Source organism: Cervus canadensis, chromosome 22, assembly GCF_019320065.1.
Source record: "Cervus canadensis isolate Bull #8, Minnesota chromosome 22, ASM1932006v1, whole genome shotgun sequence".
NCBI lineage: Eukaryota > Metazoa > Chordata > Mammalia > Artiodactyla > Cervidae > Cervus > Cervus canadensis.
The window spans coordinates 12,417,758-12,443,480 of record NC_057407.1 but is presented as its reverse complement, the minus strand read 5'-3'; the positions used below and the strand labels follow the sequence as shown (position 1 = coordinate 12,443,480).

The 25,723-nt window shown below is 50.6% G+C and overlaps 1 protein-coding gene and 1 non-coding gene across 2 annotated transcripts; one reads left to right on the top strand and one right to left on the bottom strand.

Annotated features, from left to right (window-relative positions):
* Nucleotides 1-692: 692 nt before the first annotated feature.
* On the bottom strand, nucleotides 693-14,986 carry ITIH1 (inter-alpha-trypsin inhibitor heavy chain 1). The gene is made up of 22 exons (XM_043442526.1): nucleotides 14,844-14,986; nucleotides 14,587-14,607; nucleotides 14,188-14,354; nucleotides 13,654-13,758; nucleotides 13,151-13,313; nucleotides 12,491-12,604; nucleotides 10,330-10,455; nucleotides 10,129-10,245; nucleotides 9,258-9,426; nucleotides 9,043-9,168; nucleotides 7,956-8,137; nucleotides 7,510-7,695; nucleotides 6,441-6,580; nucleotides 5,520-5,674; nucleotides 5,408-5,422; nucleotides 4,950-4,970; nucleotides 4,295-4,375; nucleotides 4,071-4,184; nucleotides 2,866-3,067; nucleotides 1,811-1,983; nucleotides 1,127-1,238; nucleotides 693-971 (listed from the first exon to the last, which is right to left on the bottom strand). The coding sequence occupies exons 1-22, from the start codon at nucleotides 14,946-14,948 to the stop codon at nucleotides 842-844; spliced, it is 2,724 nt and encodes a 907-aa protein (XP_043298461.1). The 5' UTR covers nucleotides 14,949-14,986; the 3' UTR covers nucleotides 693-841.
* A 4,748-nt stretch (nucleotides 14,987-19,734) lies between these two features.
* On the top strand, nucleotides 19,735-19,841 carry LOC122425260. The gene has a single exon (XR_006264796.1). It is a non-coding gene; the product is annotated as a U6 spliceosomal RNA (small nuclear RNA).
* The last annotated feature ends 5,882 nt before the right edge of the window (nucleotides 19,842-25,723 follow it).

The window sequence follows — 25,723 nt, the reverse complement described above, 5'->3', positions numbered from 1 at the left end:
TAATGCCAGATAGCATGGGTTCAAATCCCAGCTCTACCACTTAAACCATGAGGGATTTGGGACAAGTTACTTAACCTCGGCTATAAACAGTCATGACAAAAGTGTCCCCTAGGGTTGTTGGGAGCAGGGAAGTGAAAGTATGTCAGTCAGTCGTGTCCAACTCTTAGCGACCCCTTGGACTGCAGCCCTCCAGGCTCCTCTGTCCATGAAATTCTCCAGACAAGAATACTGGAGTGAGTTGCCCTTCCCTTCTCCAGGAGATCTTCTCAACCCAAGGATTGAACCCATGGTCTCCCGCTTTGCAGGCAGATTCTTTACCGTCTCAGTCACCAGGGAAGCCCTAGGGCTGTTGGGAGTGTATGTTCAGTTAATTCAGCAAAGGCGCTGAAAACAGCACCTGACAGCAGGAAGCACTGGGGCGGCTTCAGCCATTGTGGGTCACTCCTCTACAATCTGCCAGCGTGTCCTTTGGTCTCTGGACCAATAGGGGAAGCCATGTGCATGGGACACTCGGGCATTCAGAGGGCACAGGGCCAGACGGCTACAGAGAATGGGGGTGGGGGTGGGGGCAGAGTTGGTACAGGCTCCCTCCCGGCCTCCAGGTCTGCTGTGACTCCTGAGCCCTTCTGAGGAACAACATCTTGGGTTGCCTCCTTGCCACCCCCTGTTCCCCAAAAGCAGCCAGCCTGAGGTAGACATAGCCTCTCTTTAATGGAAGTCATGAGTGCTTCGACATAGGATACCAGCTTGGACAGGGAGGTATGGCCAGGGCAGCAGGTCAGGATGCTACCCTGCCCCTCTGCCATGGTCCCAAGGGAGGATGGGTGTGCCAGCTGGGGGCTCAGAAGATGTCAGGGACGATATAGTCGGTGTGGACGCCGTCGATCAGCCCATCCCCATTGTTGTGGATGAACCAGCAGGTCACCTCAGCCCCATGCCGGGGGTCCTTCCTGTAGTCTTTTTGCAAACCCCTGAGGAGAAACATGCCATCTGGGGTCACCTTTTGGACCTGGCAGGGCTGTACCTCCCCAGGAAGCCCACCCGACCCATGTGACACCTGGAAGAAGACCTGAACCAATGATGGAGAAGGCCAAGGGCAGACATGCTGGGAGAATCGCCCACCCACCTGGTGACCGTCAGGCGGCGGTTCTTCACCACCATTGTGGCGTCTGTCTTTGTGGGGTCAGAGCCTGGGTGGAGGTCGGACACTTTATAATCAAAGGGGTGGAAGAATTGTCCTGGAAAGGCATACAGGAGACATTGGTTACCATTGGGGTCCTTGCTGCCTTGTACTCACTAGGTGCTCACTGGAGGTTTAGAGTTATTTGCACAATTTTTTCCAAGGGCTTGACTGTTTCTGATAAATTTTAACATCCAAAGCCACCTTTAGTTCACTTACTATAAAGAAGCAGCTATGTTGCTTCTATAGGAATTCCAAAAGAATATGGCTGGGGATAGGGGAGTGAGGGGTAGAGAGCAGGGTCTGCCGGAAGACCACAGAGAGAAGCAGTTCTTTCAAGCAGTTGGCCATGACCCATCCCACCTAGGAGGTGTCTGCGAGTCCAATGGACTTTTCTGTTTGCTAATTGGGCCTCCCCTTATATGCTCTTGACTCACTTAAGCTTTAGTTTCACTGTGTTTGATTACAGCCTCTTTGAGGGACAAGGCATCTCCAGGTCCCTCTTTGGAGCTCTGAGCCTTGGAGGCCACGTTGGAGGTGCACCTGTCCTGGTGTCTCGCAAAGCTGACCCACGGTGAGTCCTAACACCCCGCTCCCCACAGCTCTGCCAGCCTGGCCAGCCATACATACCCAGCAGCCCATGTGTCCGTGCTGACATCCGGTGACTATCCAGCACGTAGAAGCCCAGGAAGTCCTGGCGGACGGCACTCCCCCTCCACACCCGGTGCAGGACAACCTCGAAGGTGCCCCCGTCCTCCACGGACACCACCAGGTTCCTCTTCCTATTGATGGTCACCAACACCCTGTGGGGAGAGGTGCCATGAGGGTGGATGTGGCTTCACTGCACCCCTCTATTCAGCTGCTCTTGTCCTTGGGACCCAGCTCTTATGACCGCCCTCTCCTCTGAGATGGTTGAGTATTTCTTGTTCTACACTCCTTCCCACATGTTGCTGTTGGGTATATTGGGTACAGGCACTGTGCTAAGCCCTCCATTGAAACTGTATCATTCAATTCCCCCTTTGATCCTGTGAGGACCACAGCTCAAAGAGGTTAAGAAGTTGCTCGAGCTCACATAGCTGGTGAGTGACAGAGCCAGGACTTCTACTCCAGCCTGTCTAGTATGAGTCTGTGTTCCTTGACTCATCATCTGGTCCACTATACTGGACCCTGCCCGCCTCTCCCTATAGCTCCACTGCCCGGCGTTGGGCTCTGATGCTCTGCAGTGTTTGCGGAATAAATGAGTGAAGGAAAGAACAAACACTAAACAAGTCATACTAAGACAGATGCTGAAAGAAAAGCCCAGAGAACACGAGTTCAGCAGAGGAAGAGACCAGGATGGGTTCAGGGAAGAGGTGGCCCTTGCGCTGGGCCTGGGAGGATGAGTGGCTTGGTTTGGTGGAGACGGGTGGAGACAGGACTGCGGGGTGAGGGTGCCACGGGAGCTCAGGCAGCCAGGCCGGGAGACACGCATCCCAGAACCAAAGGAAATTGGGAGTGAGGGGCCGGGAATGGTTCACAGGGCCCAACTTGTCTGCATGGAGGCCTTATGACCTCACTCACTGACAGAGGTCAGGGAATGAGGGCCCATGGGCTCGGGTGGCGGGGCTGGCTCTGGGGCTTCACGCCTTGGTCCTCAGCACACTCACCCCTGCCTCCCTTCCCAGGCCCCCGCCCACGCTGGTTACTCATTTTGCCGCAGGAAGGCCTGGTCCCTCCAGGAGAACACGGGCCCGCCAGACCCAGGGTTCAGCGTAATGTTCTGAGGAGTCACTTCCAGCTGGAAGTCGGTTGCAGGGTTTGCGATCCCCAGCCGCCCGAAGTACGTGCCCTCGGGTTTCCCAGGGCTCCCGGCCTTGTCGCCAATGAGCTGCCCGTTCACTGAGAAGCCTGCAGTGGGGTGAGAAGTCATCAGGTCGGGGGCCAGCTCTCACCAGAACCCTGCCAGCCAGTCTTTGCTCCTGCCCTCCTTCTTTGGTTACCGAGAGCCTCAGCACCCAAGGAGATGGGCCTTCAGGACAGGTGCAGGCCACACACAGCGCCTCCTGCCTCCCTTCCCACCACACTCTCTGAGGTTTAGAATGCTCGATTCTGGGCTCTGAAGGAGGTCTCACATCCCCAGGAAAGGCCTTGGGACTGCTCCTTCTCCATGACACAGGGCAGGTGCTGTAGGTGAGTCTTCGGGCCTCTTGCCAGAGGCCTCCTCTGAACTGTGCAGCCAACAGCCCCCCTCCCCATTGTCACCGTCCCCAAACTATCCTTGTCTCATGCTCTGAAATGGTCAGCTAAGAATCTGTTCACCTGTTTATCTCCCTTCCCTAAACTCCACGAGAGCAGGGACTCTGTCCGGGTTTCCACTGTGCCCCCAGCCCTTTGGATGTGCTCAACAAACATGCGCAAATGACCTGAATGGACTGGGAGGGTGGGAGAAGCGTCCAAGATATGGAGAGGGCATTGTTCCCATCGCCGGAGCCAGGGGATGAGGTCGACTCCAAGACCCCTGCAGCCATGCAGGGCCAAGGGAAGGGTATGCGGCAGGGCCACGGCATAATTTACAGGACTCGGTACATAATGAAAACAAGAGGCCTCTCCTTCAAAAATTGTCCAGAATTTCAGGATGCAACAGCAGAGCATTAAATCAAGCATGCAGCCTTTCCCAGGGCATGGTTCCGTGCAACTGCACAGGTCACATGCTCACAAAGCTGGCCCTGTATAGGGCCCAGGCAGGTGGATGTGGTGTGATGGCGGCAGGCTGAGCCCAGCCAGGTGGCGGGTACACTGGATGTGGGGAGTGGAGGCCACAACCACTGTCCTTCCTGTTGGTGGCTAAACGTTGAGGGCAGAGGAGCCCGGGCCCCACCCTCTCTGGCAGAGGGTGTGACGTCACCCATACCTGTGTCAGGGTCCTGCACCAGGCTCAGGATCACACCAGGCTCCTCGTTGATGTTGAAGCACAGCATGTCCTCTTTTTGGGGCACGTGGATGAGGAAGTGGGGGTCAGCATCCACTGAGGGCACAGCATGGAGTCCGTTAAACTGAGCGTTAGGCAGATGGGGCCAGCTGGGGACAAGGGTTCAGCCAGGCAGAAGTGTCCCTCAGACCCTCCCAAGGACTCACCGCTGGTCACTTGGTCTGGCAACTTCTCGATGTTGAGGCTGGAGTGCGTTGGAGCAGGCTGAGAGGCCTCTAGCATGAAGGCTGAGCAGCAAGAGTGAACGGCCTTTAGAAGGGAGGCGGCCAGGCCTTCCTTGGAGCTGGTGGCTCCTTCTCTGGGGCCCCTCCCACCCAGGCAGGCTGGCCCGAGGCAGCGGGTGCATGAGTGGACATGGAAACTTTGACACCTCTCAGGATGTGGGAATGGAAGTTTGGCCCAGCGCAATGGCCTGGCCTGGAGAAGGGAATGGCAACCCACTCCAGTATTCTTGTCTTGGAAATCCCATAGACAGAGGAGCCTGGTGGGCTATAGTCCATGGGGTTGCAGGAGTCAGACATGACTGAGCAACCAAACCACCACCTCCAGTGGCCTGGCCCCATCTCGGTCTCCTTCATGAGAACCTGGTGGGGCTGGTGGCACTGGGGTGGGGAGGCCAGGCCCAGGTCAGGGAGAGAGTTCTGAGGGCTCCCAGTGAGAGGGAGAGAGGAACACTGGAGCAGAGAAAAAAAGCCTTGGATGGGTGACGCCCTGGGCTTTGCTCAGGGCTGAATGCATGGACTGAGGGTGGTCACGTGGAGCAGAGGTAAGACGTGCGTTGTCAGGGTGATGGCCACTTACTCTTTCTGGGTCCCAACATCTCTGTGGAGGACAAGGACAGAGGACAGCGTCACCCTCCCCACTCCAAGGGCAACTGGGCCCAGAGGCCATTCAGGCCTGGGCAGCCCTCCTCCTGGGGGTCCCAGCCCTCCTCCTGTGGGGCTCAGCCCTCTCCTAGGGATCCCAGCCCTCCTCTTGGGGGTCCCAGCCCTTCTTGCAGATGGATGCTCACACTAAGGGCCCCAAAGGAGGCCTGGGAGTGGAGGGGTTCAGGCTGTGTGAGGACTCCCCAAACACTCAGGTGGCAACAATTCAGTTGCAACAAAGTGGGGAAGGGCATCTCAGGGGAGGAAGAGACCAAGAAAGCCTGGAACCAGGCAGGTGTGGGGTGGGGAACTGTGTGTCTGGTGGCCAGAACTGTGCCACTTGCCCAGCCACCCAGAGCCCCTTGCACAAATCAACATGATTTAAAAACTCACCCAAGGGCAGAGAATCTAGAAAGGAAAGAAAGGAAAGAGAATTAATGCCCTGGAGGCTTTTGGCTCTCAGAAGCCTCCCCATGCCTACAGCCTCCTCTCAGCCAGCCCATACCGTCCAGGGGCTTATCAATGATGGGCTCCAGGCCGTCCTGGTCTGCCATGCCCCTGACGGTCATGGAGGTCAGTGGGGTCACGAACTGATAGGCCAACGACATCTGCAGGGCCTTAGCTGACACGTTGGCCTTCTCCTTCCCCTCCAACTTCATCCTGCGAGACAGACACCAGCTCCAGGCCCGCAGCTTGGACAACAGTAAACTTGCATTCCCTTGTCCTTTCCTGCCGTTGTTCACTTGATCAACAGGCATGTAATAAGCCCCTGCAGTGGCCCCACTCAGGGACTGTCTTCAAGGACCTCATGATTTAAATGCCTCCCATAGAGAAATGGGTTTCCCTGGTGACTCAGACGGTAAAGAATCTGTCTGCAACACGGGAGACCCGGGTTTGATCCCTGGGTAGGGAAGATCCCCGGTGTCATTGCCTGGAGAATTCCATGGACAGAGGAGCCTGGTAGGCTATAGTCCATGCAGTTGCAGAGTCGGACATGACTGAGTGACTAACATTTTCATAGAGAAAACCTGGAGGTTTGGTAGAGCTGGGGGATGTGCCCCAGAATTCAACAGCTGTGACATTCTGGCAAATGGTCTAACCTCTCTGAACCCCGCTGTGCTCGGCATGTTGTGAGGATGAACTGAGTGTGTCTGGACACAGCAGCCCCACGGGCAAGGGCAGCCTCACCCACAGAGCTAAGTAGGGGCAAACTGCAGGCCGCCCTGTGCCCCCCAGCAGGCCCCGCCCACACACTGACTGCCTGGTTGATATTAACTCAGCGAGCAAATTCAGGGAACAGTAAATCTGACCTGCTCACATGCTTCAAGACTCAGAACCACCCCTTCTTAGTCCAAAGACCCAGGGGTGAGGGGGGTGCTCTTGGGTAGTTTGCCCCCATTCCCCTAGGCAGCCGATGGGCTGGTACCGCTTGGCCAGCAGCTCCTGGATGGTCAGGTAGGCCCACAGGCGTTCAACATGGTTCTCCAGCATGTGGCCCCGTTCTCGGAGCAGTTTCTTCATCTCTTCCTCATCCACCAGGCAGGTTGTCATGAATTCTTGGCCCTCCTGAGAGAGGCGAGGGGGAGAGAGGCTGTGAGCCTTTCTCAGCATTCCATCCCCCATCATTCCTAAGCCTACACTTCTCATCCTCACCCATCCATTCCTTCCATAAAAGTTGCCAAGCACCCTCTGTGAGCCAAGTTGACCCAGGCCTTGGGGGTCCCAGGGGAGGAGAATCAGGCCCTGCTCTCATGGAGTTACTCTCTCTGGCGGATGCCAGCAAACAGCCGGCCAGTCCACCATGCAACTGTGCCCACTCTGCCCCATTCCTCCAGACGGCCGTTCAACTTGCCACAGCGCACAAGTGTGCCTTTTCTTCCCAGCTACAATATGGGGGCACCTCTTCCCAGGGGTTTGCCATGCACCAGGCACTGCATAAGCCTACTGCATGGATTATTTCATTTACTCCACACAACTCTCTGGTGCAGTTTTACCCTCAGAGGCCACAGAAAGGCCTAGAGAACTGGACCTATTTGATCAGTGTCACCCACCTGGAGCCAGGGTCTAGCTCAGCTTTCCTCACTGAAAGCCGGAGTCCTGAACCCGCAGCTACACCACATGGCAAGATTCCAGGTCTCCAGGACCCCCAAGCATGCATGTGCATACGTGCACTGCACTGTGGTACAGAGCTGAGTGCATAGTAGATGCTCAGGAAATAGTGTACTTGAGAAGGAAGACGCTAGCCTCCTACTGCCTCATGCTTTGGGAGGAATGACATGGGGAATAACAGGTGGTCCAGTTGGCTGCAAGGGATGACCGCTTATCAAGGCCACTTGAGCCTACCCTCAGGATGACTGCGTTGGGAGAAAGTTCAGCCCTGGGGTGTATGTGGCCTGGTGGGGTAAGGGCACTCCTCTGGGGAAAGAGAGGCTGCCAGGGGCACAGGGGTGGAGAGCTTCTGAGTGCCTGTCCACCCTTTGCAGCCCTCTATTTACCGCGTCAGCTCGCACGTCCGCCTTGAAGCTGCTCAGTTTGTGGTCAGCAATGCGCCCCGCCACCATGATCTCCGAGCCTTCGTAGTACTGTTTATGGCGGTGCTGGGTCAGGTCTGAGACGGCTTCCCGGGGGTACAGCAGCTCCACATCCCTCAGGAGGGGGTTAGCTACCTGCTCATAGAAACCCTGCAGGGATGGGGGGGTGCAGCCTCAGAGCTGGGGGGGTCACCCTAGGTATCCAACAGGAAACCCCCTCACGAAGTGGTGCGTCAGGGTCCCTGCCTTATAGAGGGAACGGCAGGCTCAGTGGTTAAGGAACTGGCTCGGGGTCCCGCAGCTAAGTTGAACTCTACACCAGAGCTTTATCTGCTCTGGGCTGGTGGGTACATGGCTGCCAAGGCTCTGATCCCCCTGGCATGACTTTGAGGGGCCGTGGAGGAGGAGACCTGCAGCTGCTGGGTGGCGTCATGGTCCTCGTAGATTCTCTGGACACGTCCATTGTTCTCCAGGGACATGACCTCCAGGAAGTTCAAGTCCACATCACGGCCGAAGCCCAAGTTGTAGAGTGGGAACCTGCCCTTGATGGCATCTCGGACATTCTTGAGGATTTGGGTACGATCCGTCACCCCTGCAGCCACACAGCCAGGTAGGGATGGGATGCGTGTGGGGCATGAGGGCACCTTGGGGCACCCTCCCTGGGGGCCAAGTCTCCCATCTCAGGCCATCTCCAGTCCCCACTAGCCTCTTTAGGCCACGCCTCTTGCTGTCTCCCCTGGATGATGCAACAGCTGCTATCAGAGCTCCTAGAAGACTGCCGATTTCCATGGATCCATCATGAGCAAATCTGATTTTAAACCCTCCACGGCTCCTCCCACGGCCTGTGAGGGCCTGCTGACCTTTCCACTCTGTTTTACCTGCTCAACACATGCCGGCACTTCCTGCACAGGCCTTGCAGGTGCACAAACCTTGTTTTGTTCAAGCTGCCCCTTCTGCCAGGGATGCCTTCCTGCTTCTCCTCTCCTCCTTCCAGATAGAGCTCAGGGCTCACTTCCTCCAGGAGGCCTTCTGAGACTCTGCCTGGGTCAGGTGCCCCTTGTCTGTGGTTCTTTGGCCTCCTAGCACCCTGTTCTTTCAGAGCCCTTGACAGAGCATCTGTTCCTGGGTCTGCCTCCCGCAGTGGACCCTGGACTCCTTAAGGGCAAAGACGTCTCTTGTTCTCTTAGTGTCTCTCCTTGGTCCCTACTCCTGTGCTTGGCCCTCAGTTGGTGCTGAAAACACAGTTCATTAAATTCAGCCTAGGAGTCCTGCCCCTCCTTCTGGGCCCCATGCAGCCTGTGTCATGCAGAAACCCTCCCAGTTTCCCACCTCAGGACAGAGGAGCACCTTGGAGCTCCTGCAGACTTTATGGTCTGAACTCTGCTCTTAGACGAGTGCTCAGCTTTACCCTTAGCCTCTCTGCCCCCAGACGGCGTCCCCAGTGCCTTCCATAATGAGCAGACCAACACCTCCCAGGGTATCCCTGACGGTACTTACCCTCTGTGGGCTCACCATCTGTCAACATGATGAGAATTGAGGCATGGTTGCTGAGTTCTGGGTGGCTTTGCTGAGCTTTGTTCAAGATCTCAATTCCCGTGAGCAGACCTCCATTCAGGTTTGTAGCTACAAAAAAAGAGAAAGCAGATCAGTGTGTGCCTTCAATCTGAGGGGACAGAGGTGGCATCAAGGTGGCCCCAGACCCCTGCCCCTACCGCCGGCCAGGGAGAATTGCTTCACGAAGTTCCGAGCTGCCTCCAGGTTGGCAGGAGATGCCTGCACCAGCGAACCCTTCCATGACTGCACTGCAGACCCAAAGAGGACCAGGTCGAAGTGGTCCCCTGGCCGCAGGTCCCCCAGGATTTTATGGAGCGCCTCCTTGGTCTGTAAGCACAGGATAGTCAGTGGAGGGACAGGGCCCGAGGATAGTGCCTTTTGTAATCTCCAGATGCCCAGTTCAAAGACCCACAGGGTTAGAGGCATGGGGCAGACAAGCAGGAGGGGCAAGAAAGCCGGTGATGACAGGAGAGGAGCCTCCTGCTGAGTGAGCCCTGGGGTGGCTGAGGGCGTGCAGAAGGCAAAGGGACCCAGTGGGAAGGGGAAATGACCAGGAGTTCAGTGGGGGGCAGGGTTAAGACAGAGGACCCCAGGGGGCTGAGTTTCTAAAACCCTGCTTGTCCACCAAGGGTTTCACTGCGCCATGGACAGGGCACAGAACACTGCGTGAGGAGCGGGAGGCTGCTGCCAGCTGCAAGCCATCTCTGGGACCCCTGTAATCGTCCCCACATGCCTAGAACACAGGTCTCATCTTCGAAGCCCTCCCCCACTGGTAAACCCCACAGGCCCCGTGGGCCCTGTCATTTTGCTCCTATTTTTGCCATCGAGGAGCAGTGAGTATACTTGCTCACTTCTCACAGTGAGAAGTGGCTGATTCCAGAGCCCTTGACCACTGGGATTTCCTGTTAGATTACCCTGCCTCTGACCAGGGGCAGAAGTCCCAAACCCAGTCCCTGGGGGCAACACCAGTTTGGGGGGGGCGATGGGGCTGGAGAAGCTCCCACTGGGCTGTTTAGAGCCGCCATTTACTTGCTTCACTTTCTGGCCTTCCATGGAGGTGCTGATGTCAATCACAAAAACCACATTCTTGTTCAGTTTTCTTAGGTTTTGGGGAGCAAAGAAGTGGGCAAAGTAGTTATTGGCGACCTGAAACACAAACGGGTGAGTGAGGCCGCTCTCGCAAGGACCCCTGTCTGCCCTGTAAGTCTCAGGCTAGAAGTTCAGGCTCACCAGGAGGTCGCAGACGTTGTCCCGATTGACATCGTAAGTCACCTTGAAGTCCCCGTTCAGCAAGGTTGTAGAGCACGTGGGGCAGGTTTGCTGCTGGCTCACTGTGGGGCGGAAAAGCACGTGACCCTGGAACAAGCGGGAGCGTGAGGCATCACTGGTTTGCAACGACAACGCGTGGGTGTGTGTGTCGTGTGCAGCCATAGGAATGAGTCTTAGGCGACCCTCACCCAGCTGCTGAGAGTGCATGCCTATGCGGGGTAGGAGAAACGACCTGTTTCTTTGCTCACATGCTTCTGAATCATTGGAATTTTCTACAATAAGTATCACCACTTCGGGTACACAATGAAAAACAAAATAACAGCAGCATGTTGGAAATTCCCTGGCAATCCAGTGGTTAGGACTCTGAACTTTCATTGCTGGGGGCCCAGGTTCAATCCCTGGTTGGGGAGCTAAGATCCCACAAGCCACAGGGTGTGGCCAAAATATTTAAATAATACCAGGATGAGAGACACTGGGCATCTCATACTGTTCAGTGGAAAAATAAAACTGTGCCGGAAAATAGAACCTGCCTGGATAGACAAGGAGCAGGAAGGGCCCAGAGTGGGAGCTGCAGCATGGTTGAACTTGGCGCTGGTGCTCAGGGAAATTGGGGATGGTTTGCTGGAAAGTGCAGCAGTGTCCACAAGACTGGAAAAGGTCAGTTTTCATTCCAGTCCCAAAGAAAGGCAATGCTAAAGAATGCTCAACCTACTGCACAATTGCACTCATCTCACAAGCTAGTAAAGTAATGCTCAAAATTCTCCAAGCCAGGCTTCAGCAATACGTGAACCATGAACTTCCAGATGTTCAAGCTGGTTTTAGAAAAGGCAGAGGAACCAGAGATCAAATTGCCAACATCTGCTGGATCATCGAAAAAGCAAGAGAGTTTCAGAAAAAAAAAATCTATTTCTGCTTTATTGACTATGCCAAAGCCTTTGACTGTGTGGATCACAATAAACTGTGGAAAATTCTGAAGGAGTGGGAATACCAGACCACCTGACCTGCCTCTTGAGAAACCTGTGTGCAGGTCAGGAAGTAACAGTCAGAACTGGACATGGAACAACAGACTGGTTCCAAATAGGAAAAGGAGTACGTAAGGCTGTATATTGTCACCCTGCTTATTTAACTTCTATGCAGAGTACATCATGAGAAATGCTGGGCTGGAAGAAGCACAAGCTGGAATTAAGATTGCCAGGAGAAATAACCTCAGATATGCAGATAACACCACCCTTATGGCAGAAAGTGAAGAAAAGCTAAAGAGCCTCTTGGTGAAAGTGAAAGAGAAGAGTGAAAAAGTTGAGTAAGCTCTGGGAGTTGGTGATGGACAGGGAGGCCTGGCATGCTGTGGTTCACGAGGTTGCAAAGAGTTGGACGTGACTGAACTGAACTGAACTGTCCTCAATACATTTCTATACTTCCGTACTTTCCACATTTTCTTTAAGGACCCTTTTCTTTTCACGTTTTGTTGTTGGTTATAAAAGTAAAATATGTTCATTAAAGATATTTGAAAATAATTATTAGGAAGACAAAGACCATTCCCTTGGTCCCCTACTGAAAGCAAGCATGTTTGCTAGCACTCCACTGTGTCGCATTTTGTTTTTAAGGAACCCCTCCAAAACTACAGGAAACACTTCTTTTAAGTGAACTGTTACAGTCACTACCAAAGGTGGGTGGGGAATAAACGGTTTGCTCCTGGCTCCAGTTGAGGGCAAGTTAGGAAGCGGGGCACTAGCTGGGTATCCCGGGGTAGGAGCAAGCAGGGTGCTCCTGGAATTCCTGTAGATGAGTGGGAAGTGACAAGTGGTAAGTGACTGGGTAGGCCAACATCCTTGCCAAACTTAATCATGTTTCCAAGAACACTGGGCTTGAAATGCTGAGGTTTACACGTGTGCCCTATATCCCATGAATGCTTTCCCAGGAGTATGAGATAGGCAAAGGGGAAACTGAGGCTTAAGCAAGCCAGCAACTCACCGCAGACCAGGCAGACAGACCCTCCCCAGCCTTAGGCTTTTGAGAATCAGAAGTGCTGAGTTCTCCTCTCTCTCTCCCTTAGGGCAGCCTGCAGCACCTGCCCGGTTGAGCTAGGCTGAGATGTCTCTGAGGGCTCCGTTATCTGACTCACCTTTTTCCCTGAGAAGGACTTCTTGATGAGTTGGGCAGCCAGTTTCTTGGGGAGGAAGGAGGCCTCAACATCCAGATTCCTGATCCCCTGGGGCTCAAAGATGTCCACGTCGATCTGTGGCATTGAAACAACTCCTGCATCAAGGTTCGCATTTGGGAACCATCATCAAGTCTCAGCCAAGAGCCAGTGTATATCCTGGCCCCCCACTGTATGCAGCGCCCACCCAGCTCTCAACGCAGGGCCTGGCATGTCACAGGCGCTTCAAAAGTATTGGCCAAATGAAGGTGTGCATGCCTGTGCCCCTCAACTCAGCCACCACTAACGTGCCAGCCACAACGACAGCCCCTCAGGCTGCCTGGGACTTTCCTATAAAATCCCTGGACATTCACTATCTCTCAGGATCTTTGCGGCACTTCTGGGACACACAGAACCCCCATTTAACAGATGAGCAAGCTGAGGCTCAGAAGGAGAAGGCTGGAGGGTTCAGGGAGCCACAGAGAGCCACTGGAGCCCACCCGGAGGAGTCAGTATCCTCCCTGTGTGCTCAGGCCCAGGACTGCACACGGAGGGTGCCGAGCTTACATGTGTAGCCACAGTGAGGGAAAGGCAAGAGCCTGGCTCCCGAGACCTCACGCCTGCCTGTGGTCACCCGAGATCTACCTCGAAATGCTGCACCAGCTGCTTGGGCTTGACTTTGATGACAATGTCGTACTGCATGAGCTTCCGCCTCAGCACCTCCTCGTAGGTCAGCCGGAATGTGGCCTTGCTCTGTGGACCGACCATGATGTGGATGGAGAACTCCTCCATTGTTCTCCCTGAGGCCCTGGGGGTGCCACCAGGGGCAAAACCGGACAGACACATGGTAAGTGACATGCGGGTCTTTGTCACCTAAAACATACTCCTCAGAATCAATTTCTCTTATTTTTAGTGCTTCTCCCAGGTCTCCTTGACCCTCACCCTGTCTTAGCTGACTGGCCAGAGTCAGGGCCCCCCTTCTCTAGAGGTCTTGTGCATCACATCTGTGCCAGCAGTGGGTTTGACCAGTTTACGCCCATCCCCTCATCCGGGGCTGCCCTCCATCCAAGGCACCTTGCAGCCTTCAGATGCATGCTGGCGGGGGGTGGGTGGCACCGGAGATTGGGCTGGCAGGGCCCAGAGCTCACCTGACAAGTCCTGCATTCTCTCCTGAGATGGCTGCTTTCCGGTATTGCTTCCATGCGGTCACTTTGTCCTTTATGTCTCCAGTGAAGGTGTTTTCATCTGCTGTGCTGCAGGGAGAAAGAAGCCCTCAGGGCGTGCCCCTCTCCCACCACATAGGGCCTTGAGTGGGGGTGCTCCCAGCTCGGGGGAATGGAGGCGGGGGGCGGCTCCGAGGAGGCCCTGTCCAGGTGAGCACTTGGGGAAGGGCTTCCCCTGCCGGTCTCCCACTGACCCCAGAGTTGCTCAGGAATCCTAGCACGGAGGTGGGCAGCCCCGGCCACAGGGTCCAGCAGGAAGCCTTGGGTGCTGGCCTGTGCTCCTGGGCCCTAGGCTGAAAACATACTGTCAGAGGCTTTGGTTTGCTCTGCAAGATGGCAGCCCAGAGCAGGACCTAAAGGGCTTTTCAGTCCCTCAGAGCTGGGCCTGGCCCACGGCCCTTGGGGATGAGGGGAGCCCTGGTTGTGAGCTGGGCCTGGTGAACCAGGCAAGGCACGCACATGGCAAAGTCGCTGATGAAGGCCGTCTTGGGTATTTCCACGTTGAAGGACACTTCCTTGGCTGTGTCAGCGCTGTTGATCACTTGGCTGGTGATGACGTAGTGGGCGAAGCGAGAGGTGACTTTGCAGTTGACTTTCAAACTGCGGATGACCACACCATCGGCAGCCTAAAGTGGGACGTGCAGGAGGTGGCCTAGGATGCGGGGCCCCCAGCACCCAGCTCTGACACGTGTGCTATTCTGTATGCCTGAAATGGTGCCATGGGAATTGAGGTGGCTGGAGAGCCCCTGTTTATGGGAGTCGGGAGTCCCCCTGCCCAGGGGCATGCCCCGAAGCCTGGGGGGACCTGGCTGTAATAATGGCCCCACCACAGACCCCTTTGCCAAGACCCGCACTCACTGCATCCACAGCCAGTCGCTTCTGTAAAACAAAACCAGGGCCAAGTGTGAATGCAAGCGCTCAGGGCACCAGGGCCTATCTGTTAAGGGATGGGAGTGGGATGTAGCCTGTGTCCTCAACACCCCAGCTTCACCTCCCCAGTGTGCTAGGGGGTCCTCTCCGTTCAGAGGAAGTCGAGGTGGGTGGGGACAGCCCCCATCCCTGGGCTCCCTTCCGGGCTCGGCGGCCAGGTTCTGGCCCAGGGGTGTGCCACATACCTTGCCACCTCTGGGACCGCCGGTGGGCGAGCCCTGAGCGGCCACGACTTGCAGGGTGAGCAGGGACAGCAGGCACACGCCGGGCAGCCCCCGCAGCCCCATCATGCTGCGCGTGGTCTCAAGGCTCCCGCTGCCTCGTCACCTCTCTCAGACCGTGAATCAATACAACACCGGATAAACATGGATTAAACATTAGACAAGGTCAAGGCAAGTATTACAATTTGAGGGATCAAAAATTGACAGTGAAAACTTTCTCTAGGGGGATTCCCAGCTGTGTAAACTCCCGACCAGACTCAGACTGTGCCCCTCGGTTAGAACCGCACTCGGCCAGCGTGAACTGTGAATTTTAATCCCGGATCTGTGGCACGGGGGCCACACCAGTGATACACTGGCAGGTGTCAAGAGGCCACAATTAAAAATGAATTTCTCTTCATTAGGTGTTCTTGTCAAAATTCTTTAATCATCAACAAACTTTCCAGACAGTCATATATTCACCTGGGAGGCAGATATGATGACTTAGAAAGTGTCTGCCCACATCCTTGTTTCTGATGGCACCAACTCTAGCCATTCTGCCAGGGGCCGTCTGGACAGTTCTGGGGATACGTAGTGGGTGTCACACCTTTTAGGATGGTCAGCTTTGGAAAGAAGAGCAGAAGCAAATCTCATCATTTCTCCTGGGCAGGGGTGCAGAGGAACAGGGTACAGTGGAGACAAAGATGAATGCCATGCTTTCATGAAGAAGGGTAGACTATGAGCCACCCTTTGCTCTCAGCCCTTTATGATCTAATTTTATCCTCACTGTGTCCCTGGGATGTTGGTCCCACAGCAAATGAAAGAGGAGGTAGTCAAACCCACATCTTTCAGATGCCAAAGCCGAAGGCTATCATGTAATGACAGAAATGCCCTCTGTGTTGTTAGGAAGCAAGAAGAAGCAGTCAAAGATCCCAGAGAACCATCTTGTCCCTGTATTTTCTTAAATTTTATGCACAAACCTTCCCTGTTCCCCACAAGCCCCAGCAGACTGAGCAGACATGACTCTGGTCAACCCCCTCCATGGCCCTGGTCGGGATGTACTGGCTGCCATGACCCTGATGTGGAGAGGGGGCCCGGAAGCTTCTTTGATCTCTGTTTACTTGTCCTGGACTTTGTCATATAGATCAGCTTCTGGAAAGGGTTTATTGTCCCTAGGCCAGAATGCCCTTCTCGCCTGTTTTCTGGCCTTTGTGGGAGGTGAGATGGATCAACATGAAACTGCACACTGGGGGTTGTGTTGATTTCCTGCACGAATATCTACCATGCCCTGTGTTGGGTTAGGTACAGTGTCAACACCAGGACACTACAACGATGAGATTCAAGTGCCTTACTGTGTTCAGTAAGGTGAGGTGAAAAGTGTTAGTCACTTAGCCTGTCCAACTCTTGGTGGCTCCATGGACTGTAGCCCACCAGGCTTCTCTGTCCATGGGATTCTCTAGGCAAGAATACTGGAGTGGATACCCATTCCCCTCTCCAGGATATCTTCTCAACCCAGGGACTGAGCCTGGGTCTCCTGCATTACAGGCAGATTGATACCCACAAATCCTCTGAGTTCTCTTTCTTGCCACTTCCAAGGGCTGTGGGTAAGTTTCTCTCGGTTCTGAGATCCACTCTCTGTGTCAAGCTTCTAATTGAATTGGCTTTCCAGCCCGGGGCAGGTCAACTTGAACTAGCAGATGGTTCCACTCAGAACCCAAGCCTCTAGCTGTTGGTTTTATCCACTGTTCTTCATTTGATTGCAATCCCAGTCCACATTTGTTGGGGTCAGCTGGTTCAGTCCTTTCTCTACTCCCCAGTTCCACACTGGGAATTGCTGGCACTTCACACAAGGCCTTCACTTGGCTAGGTTACTGTTAGTTTCTGTTAGTGTGCACATGAGGTCTAGACTGTAGCTACTAGGAATCTCGGTAGCCCAAAGCCACAAAACTGGTGGAGCACTTAAAACCTGTTAGAGAACACCCACCTAACTCAAGTGCTTAATCACTTCAGTCGTGTCCAACTCTGCAACTCTATGGACTGTAGCCTGCCAGGTTCCTCTGTCCATGGGATCATCCAGGCAAGAATACTGGAGTGTGTGCCATTTCCCCAGGGGATCTTTCTGACCCAGGGATCAAGTCTCTGTCTACTGGGTCTCCTGCATTGGCAAGCAAATTCTTTACCACTGAGAAGCCCCAGGGAAGCCCCAGGACAGCGCTCTAAGGTATTAATTTGGCTCTCAGTCAGTCAGTTCAATCGCTCAGTCATGTCTGATTCTTTGTGACCCCATGGACTGCAGCACGCCAGGCTTCCCTGTCCATCACCAACTCCCAGAGCTTACTCAAACTCATATCCACTGAGTCAATGATGCCATCCAACCATCTCATCCTCTGTTGTCCCCTTCTCCTCCTGCCTTCAGTCTTTCCCAGCATCAGGGTCTTTTCAAATGAGTGAGTTCTTTGCATTAGGTGGCCAAAGCATTGGAGCTTCAGCTTCAGCATCAGTCCTTCCAATGAATATTCAGGACTGATCTCCTATAGGATGAATTGGTTGGATCTCCTTGCAGTTCAAGGGACTCTCAAGAATCTTCTCCAATACCACAGTTCAAAAGTATCAATTCTTTGGTGTTCAGCTTTCTTTATAGTCCAACTCTCCAATGCATACATGACTACTGGAACTTTGACTAGATGGACCTTTGTTGGCAAAGTAACGTCTGTGCCTTTTAATATGCTGTCTAGGTTGGTCATAACTGTTCCTCCAAGGAGCAAGTGTCTTTTAATTTCACGGCTGCAATCACCATCTGCAGTGATTTTGGAGCCCAGAAAAATAAAGTCTGTCACTGTTTCCACTGTTTCCCCATCTATTTGCCATGAAGTGATGGGACCAGATGCCATGATCTTCGTTTTCTGAATGTTGAGTTTTAAGCCAACATTTTCACTCTCCTCTTTCACTTTCATCAAGAGGCTCTTTAGTTCTTCACTTTCTGCCATAAGGGTAGTGTCATCTGCACATCTGCGGTTATTGATATTTCTCCCAGCAATCTTGGTTGTAGCTTGTGCTTCATCCAGTCCAGTTCTAAGAGACCCAAAACAGCTGAAGCAATGGGATCAAGTTTCAAATAATGGAGTGCGCCATCTTCTGGCACAACTGCATATTTTATATCCAAGAACTCTGGATCTGGCAGTTGTAATTATCTACAAAAATGGTAAAATCTCACAAAGACAATCTGGACTTACAGTGACTGATATGAGAAAGGTTCCAGTTAGACAAGAGCATTTATTTAAGAAGTGCATTTGAAAGCAAGGGTTCCCAAATCAATCAAACAGAATGGGATACCTATTTTAATTGGTATGTAGAAACCTCCAAAAGCCTTCAAGATTCCATAATACCTTCACTGAGAGACTCATGGCTAATGAAAATTAAAGACACAAAGGCACCTAAAAGAAAAGGCTATATAGGATTGATGCAACTTTGCTCCCCTCTGTCTTCCATTACTTGGGTATTCATTCTATTAATTCTCTGATTTGTCTTTTCACTCTGAAGAGACTACAAGTCTGTAAACAGAAGTTCACCAAGTTAGTGGCCTTACAGATGTCCTCATATATACCCTCAAAGGAGGGCCCCCGTGTGAGCCCCTCCCAGTGTTGGTGGGACTCCTGAGAGATTTTCTGGTAAAGCTATTTTATTTCCTTAAATAGCCTAGGGGAAATTAAAATTAATAGATAACCTTAAGAAATTCTGGTAGATACTGGGGACTGAAGGTGGGATCCTGGGAGAACTGGTAAACCCAGTGAACAGTGAGAATGGTAACCAGATTCAGTTCTCCTGAATCTCTCTCTGTAGTATCCAGACAAGCCAGGCAGGGGAGTGGGGAAGGAGACACTTGATGTTGTACTTGCCTTTACTGTTTGTCCTGGCTGAAAATTAACAAGATTTATTTGGAAGGACTTTACCCCACCCCTCGCCCCAAGTTAGCTGTTGTTGACCAGAAACTGGCCAAATTGGAAGTTAATATTCAGAGCCTGATAAGAATTGGGGCGGGGTGGGGGGGGGGAGCTTCTCTAAGCTAAATGTACACAGAGGGAAAGAAAAAACTGAAAAAGCAAAAAAATATTCTGAAGCCTTTGTGGAAGGATCTACTAAAACATTTCAAAGACAGCTGTAAGTCTAGAAATAGGGATCTTTTTTATTTCTTTGCTAGTTTAAGATTATCTCTCTGATACAAAGAAGCAAATTGAGAAAAATGTAGTTGTATGGCGGGCGGTGGGGTGGGGCCTGGGGTGTCAATCAGTAATGTCATTTAGGTTACAACCCAATCCCCTGAGGAATTAAAAACAACTGTCCTTACCTTACAAATTTTTGCAAAGCCAGAAATGCAGCTTCAGAGACAATTAAAATCCACCTGTCCTTTTTAATCAGTCCTCAAACCTGCCCTCAGTTCAGTTCAGTCGCTCAGTAGTGTCCGACTCTTGGTGACCCCATGGACTGCAGCATGCCAGGCCTCCCTGTCCATCACTAACTCCCGGAGTTTACTCAAACTCATATCTGTTGAGTCGGTGATGCCATCCAACCATCTCATCCTCTGTCGTCCCCTTCTTCTCCTGTCTTCAATCTTTCCCAGCATCAGGGTCTCTTCAAATGAGTCAGTTCTTCCCATCAGGTGGCCGAAGTATTGGAGTTTCAGCTTCAGCATCAGTCCTTCCAATGAATATTCAGGACTGATTTCCTTTAGGATGGACTGGTTGGATCTCCTTGCAGTCCAAGGGACTCTCAAGAGTCTCCTCCAATACCACAGTTCAAAAGCATCAGTTATTCGGTGCTCATCTTTCTTTATAGTCCAATTCTCACATCCATACGTGACTACTGGAAAAACCATAGCCTTGTGCTTGTTTCGGCAGCACATATACTAAAATTGGAACGATACAGAGAAGATTAGCATGGCCCCTGTGCAAGGATGACACGCAAATTTGTGAAGCGTTCCATATTTTTATAAAACTTTATTGACAAATATGAAATAAGTCCTAAATAAATTGAGAGATATCATATTTCTCCATAGGAAATCCAGTCAGGCCTTTCACATTAATTTTTACTCAAAATTCTATTCCAATAAAAATCTTAGCTTTTCTGATATCTCACACACACAAAAAAACAAAACAACACCATAGCCTTGACTAGGTGGACCTTTGTTGGCAAAGTAATGTCTGTGCTTTTTAATATGCTGTCTAGGTTGGTCATAACTTTTCTTTCAAGGAGTGAGTGTCTTTTAATTGGTGCAATCACCATCTGCAGTGATTTTTAGGCCCCCCAAAATAAAGTCTGTCACTGTTTCCACTGTTTCCTCATCTATTTGCCATGAAGTGAGGGGACCAGATGCCATGATCTTAGTTTTCTGAACTTTTTCACTCTCCTCTTTCACTTTCATCAAGAGGCTCTTTAGTTATTCTTCACTTTCTGCCATATGGGTAGTGTCATCTGCATATCTGAGGTTATTGATATTTCTCCTGGCATTCTTGATTCCAGCCTGTGCTTCATCCAGCCTGGCATTTCTCATGACGTACTCTGCATATAAGTTAAACAAGCAGGGTGACAGTATACAGCCTTGATGTACTCTTTTTTCTATTTGGAACCAGTCTGTTGTTCCATGTCCAGTTCTAACTGTTACTTCCTGACCTGCATACAAATTTCTCAAGAGGCAAGTCAGGTGGTCTGGTATTCCCATCTCTTTCACAATTTTCCACAGTTTGTGGTGATTCACAAGTCAAAGGCTTTGGCATAGTCAATAAAGCAGAAATAGATGTTTTTCTGAAACTCTCTTGCTTTTTCGATGATCCAGCAGATGTTGGCAATTTGATCTCTGGTTCCTCCGCCTTTTCTAAATCCAGCTTGAACATCTGGAAGTTCACAGTTCACATACTGCTGAAGCCTGGCTTGGAGAATTTTGAGCATTACTATGCTAGCGTGTGAGATGAGTGCAATTGTGTGGTAGTTTGAACATTCTTTGTCATTGCTTTTCATTGGAGTGAAAACTGAACTTTTCCAGTCCTGTGGCCACTGCTGAGTTTTCCAAATTTGCTGGCATATTGAGTGCAGGACTTTCACAGCATCATATTTTAGGATATGAAATAGCTCAACTGGAATTCCATCACCCCCACTAGCTTTGTTCATAGTGATGCTTCCTAAGGCCCACTTGACTTCGCATTCCAGGATGTCTGGTTCTAGGTGAGTGATCATATCATCATGATTATCTGGGTCATGAAGATTTATACATGAAGAACTATACATGAACATGTATAGTTTTGTGTGTTCTTGCCACCTTTTCTTCATATCTTCTGTTTCTATTAGGTCCATACCATTTCTGTCCTTTATTGTGCCCATCTTTGCATGAAATGTTCCCTTGGTATCTCTAATTTTCTTGAAGAGATCTCTAGTCTTTCCCATTCTATAGTTTTCCTCTATTTCTTTGCACTGATCACTGAGGAAGGTTTTCTTATCTCTCCTTGCTCTTCTTTGGAACTCTGCATTCAAATGGGTATATCTTTCCTTTTCTCAGCTTCTGTTCTTTTCACAGCTATTTGTAAGGCCCCCTTGGACAGCCATTTTGCTTTTTTGCTTTTCATTTTCTTGGGGATGGTCTTCCTCCCTGTCTCCTGTACAATGTCACAAACCTGCCCTATTTTATCTCAAAATGCTAAAAATTCTGTACCTAACAAACAAAAGTCTTTGGAGGAATTTGCATTTCCCCTGTGCCTCTGAGATGTAATGTTCTTATCTGGTCTTCTCCAGAAGTCTTATTGAGGTTATCTCTTTGAAATGGTAACTTCAAAGAGATAATTCTTATCAGAAGTAAACAAAAGGGGAAAAGCTTATTTGGAATTTAGGCAAATGAACCCCAATGTTCATCGCAGCACTGTTTATAATAGCCAGGACATGGAAGCAACCTAGATGCCCATCAGCAGATAAATGGATAAGAAAACTGTGGTACATATACCCAATGGAATATTGCTGCTACTGCTGCTGCTGCTAAGTCGCTTCAGCCGTGTCCGACTCTGTGTAACCCCATAGACAGCAGCCCACCAGGCTCCCCCGTCCCTGGGATTCTCCAGGCAAGAACACTGGAGTGCTGCTCCAGTATTTTGGCTGCTATCCAAAAGTCTACAAGCAATAAATGCTGGAGACGGTGTGGAGAAAAGGGAACCCTCTTACACTGTTGGTGGGAATGCAAACTAGTACAGCCGCTATGGAGAACAGTGTGGAGATTCCTTAAAAAACTGGAAATAGAACTGCCATATGACCCAGCAATCCCACTCCTGGGCATACCACACTGAGGAACCAGATCGAAAGAGACACGTGCACCCCAGTGTCATCACAGCACTGTTTAATAATAGCCAGGACATGGAGGCAACCTAGATGCCCATCAGCAGACGAATGGATAAGGAAGCTGTGGTACATATACACCATGGAATATTACTCAGCCATTAAAAAAATTCATTTGAATCAGTTCTAATGAGATGGATGAAACTGGAGCCCATTATACAGAGTGAAGTAAGCCAGAAAGATAAAGACCAATACAGTATACTAACACATATATATGGAATTTTAAAAGATGGTAACGATAACCCTATATGCAAGACAGCCAAAGAGACACAGATGTATAGAACAGACTTTTGGACTCTGGGAGAAGGCGAGGGTGGGATGATCTGAGAGAACAGCATCGAAACATGTATATTATCAAGTGTGAAACATATTGCCAGTCCAGGTTGGATGCATGAGAAAAGTGCTCGGGGCTGGTGCACTGGGATGACCCAGAGGGATGGGATGGGGAGGGAGGTGGGAGGGGGGTTCAGGATGGGGAACACATGTAAATCCGTGGCTGGTTCATATCAATGTATGGCAAAAACCACTACAATATTGTAAAGTAATTAGCCTCCAACTAATAAAAATAAATGAAGAAAAAAAAAAAAGCTACCGTGGAATTCAACTTTAATCATCATAAAGTAAGTATTCAAAGTAGCTTTAAAAAAAAAAAAAAAGAAAAATCTTAAGTGTCTTCTCCACAAATATTAGTAAAAAGCTTTAACCATTTGAGCAGTTAACCTTAACTTATTCCGTCTGCCAAAGACACAATTTGGATCCAATTTCTTCTATAACTGGTGAATTTTGTAATTTTGCATCTGATTCATGGCTAAAATTTTAGAACAAAAGCTATAAGCTCTCTGTTTGCATCAGTTTGTATGTTGATGTGTGTTTCCATATGTATGTTGTAGATGTGTGGTTTTTTCCTACTTTAAGGAAGTATTGCCAAAATAATTTGTTTAAAAATTCTATTTAACTGGCTTAAAGAAAATTAAGCATATTGACTGAAGAAAAATGCACAAAAATCTAAACTTTTTAAGATTAAAAAAAGATTTATTTTTCACTGTGCTGGGTCATTGTTGCTATGTGGGTATTTTCTCTAGTTGCAGAGAGCAGGGGCTACTCTCTAGTTGTGGTCCACGTGCTTCTCATTGCAGTGGCTTCTCTTGTTGCAGAGCATGGGCTCTAGGCATGTGGGCTTCAGTAGTTGTGGCTTATGGGCTCAATAGTTGTGAAGCACAGGCTTAGTTTCTCTGAAGCATGTGGGATTTTCCTGGATCAGGGATCTAACCCATTTCTCCTGCACTGGCAGGTGGATTCTTTACCACTTAGCCCCACCAGGGAAGCCCGTTTTAATTGGGATTTGTTCAAGGAATCTTTCTGTGGACCATAGCCTGGAAGACATCCTCTCAGCTCTGAGGAACTGCCCTCATGAGGTAAGGGAGGAGCCAGGATACACAGTTTTCTGCTGGAAAAAAAGATATGTAGCCTAACAACAGAAGATTATGGATCATTGGTCCTTCCCTGGCAGTCCAATGGTTAAAACTCTGAGCTGGGGGCACAGGTTCCATCCCGGGTTGGGGAACTAAGATCCCGCATGTTGCACAACTCTTACTTGCAACATGCAGGATCTAGTGCCCTGACCAGGGATCAAATGTGTGCCCCTCTGCACTGGAAGCATAGAGTCTTGTTGTAGCGAAGAGGCAATTCTGACTCCAAGGTGGATCTGTTTCTTTGACTTTAACCTTTGTTTTTCATCACTTTTGTTACTGTGTGCCATGTCACTTCAGTTGTGTCTGACTCTTAGTCATCCTATGGACTGTAGCCCACTGGGCCTTTCTGTCCATGGGAATTCTCCAAGCAAGAATACTGGAGTAGGTTGCCATGCCTTGTTCCAGGGGATCTTCCTTGGCCAGGGATCAATCCCACATCTCTTATGTCTCTTGCATCAGCAATCGGGTTCTTTATCTTCAGCTTTATGAGGCTGAAGCTGAAGCTCCAATACTTTGGCCACCTGGTGTGAAGAGATGACTCATTAGAAAAGACCCTGATAGTGGGAATGATTGAAGGCAGGAGGAGAAGGGGACGACAGAGGATGAGATGGTTGGATGGCATCACCAATTCAATGGACATGAGTTTGAGCAAGATCCAGGAGATGGTGAAGGACAGGGAAGCCTGGTGTGTTTCAATCTATGGGGTCACAAAAAGTCGTACATGACTGAGCAACTGAACAACCAAGATGCCGGCCATTCCAGAAGATATTTGCAAGATAATGGTTTTTACTTCTTCAACTCCTCCCCGTCTTTGTTCTATAAAAGAACCTGGCATCCAGACCTGGACAAGTCTGCCATCTTCTCTGTCAGCTGCCTTTCGGAATAAAGTTGTATCCTTGCCTTCACACCTCATCTCTCAGTTAATTGGCCTGTCAGTGCAGCGAGCACATGGAGCTTGGACTCTGTAACAGTCTTAGCTACTGGACCACCATGGAAGTCCTTGGATGTTGTTTTTTAAACAAAACCAAAAATGTCTTCTCACCTGGCTGCTAGTGGTAAAGATCCTGCCTGCCAGTGCAGGTTAGACGTTAAGAGACATGGGTTTAATCATTGAGTTGGGAAGATCTCGTGGAGGACCCACTCCAGAATTCTTGCCTGGATAATCCCATGGACAGGAACCTGGTGGGCTGCAGTCCAGAGTCACACAGAGTCAGTCACAACTGAAGCAACTTAGCATGAACATATTATATTATGCATTCTCAACAGGGGCAATATCAACCCCATCCCCCCAAACGGGGAAAAATAAGCAAAAAAAAAAAAAAATCTTACACTTCAGTTGGATTTTAGGGCCGTAAGACAGACACTCTGGGGTTGTAAGCAGACACAGACACACACACACACACACACACACACACACACACACACGATTTACAATTTTAACTTTTGTTAGGTAAATGTCTTAGGAAAGGGAGATACTGGTTGGAACAAATGATAAATTCTCTTGGCAGCTTTGAGCTTTCACAGGCAGGCCATGCAAGGAGATCCAACCAGTCCATCCTAAAGGAGATCAGTCCTGGGTGTTCATTAGAAGGACTGATGCTGAAGCTGAAACTCCAGTACTTTGGCCACCTCATGTGAAGAGTTGACTCATTGGAAAAGACCCCGATGCTGGGAGGGATTGGGGTCAGGAGGAGAAGGGGATGACAGAGGATGAGATGGCTGGATGGCATCACCAACTTGATGGGCATGAGTTTGAGTAGACTCTGGGAGTTGGTGATGGACAGGGAGGCCTGGCGTGCTGCGATTCATGGGGTTGCAAAGAGGCGGACATGACTGAGCGACTGAACTGAACTGAACTGAGTCCTCTAGGGATACTGCCCTAAGTTGTTAGAAACCATACCTAAATTTGGTCAAGTCACTTAGTGCAGGGGTTTGAATGGAGTCCTTCTGAATCTTTTGCAGTTCTCAATATGCAAGCTGAATTACTAGGAGCGAAGTGTACTGATATCTCAAATTTTGCAATGC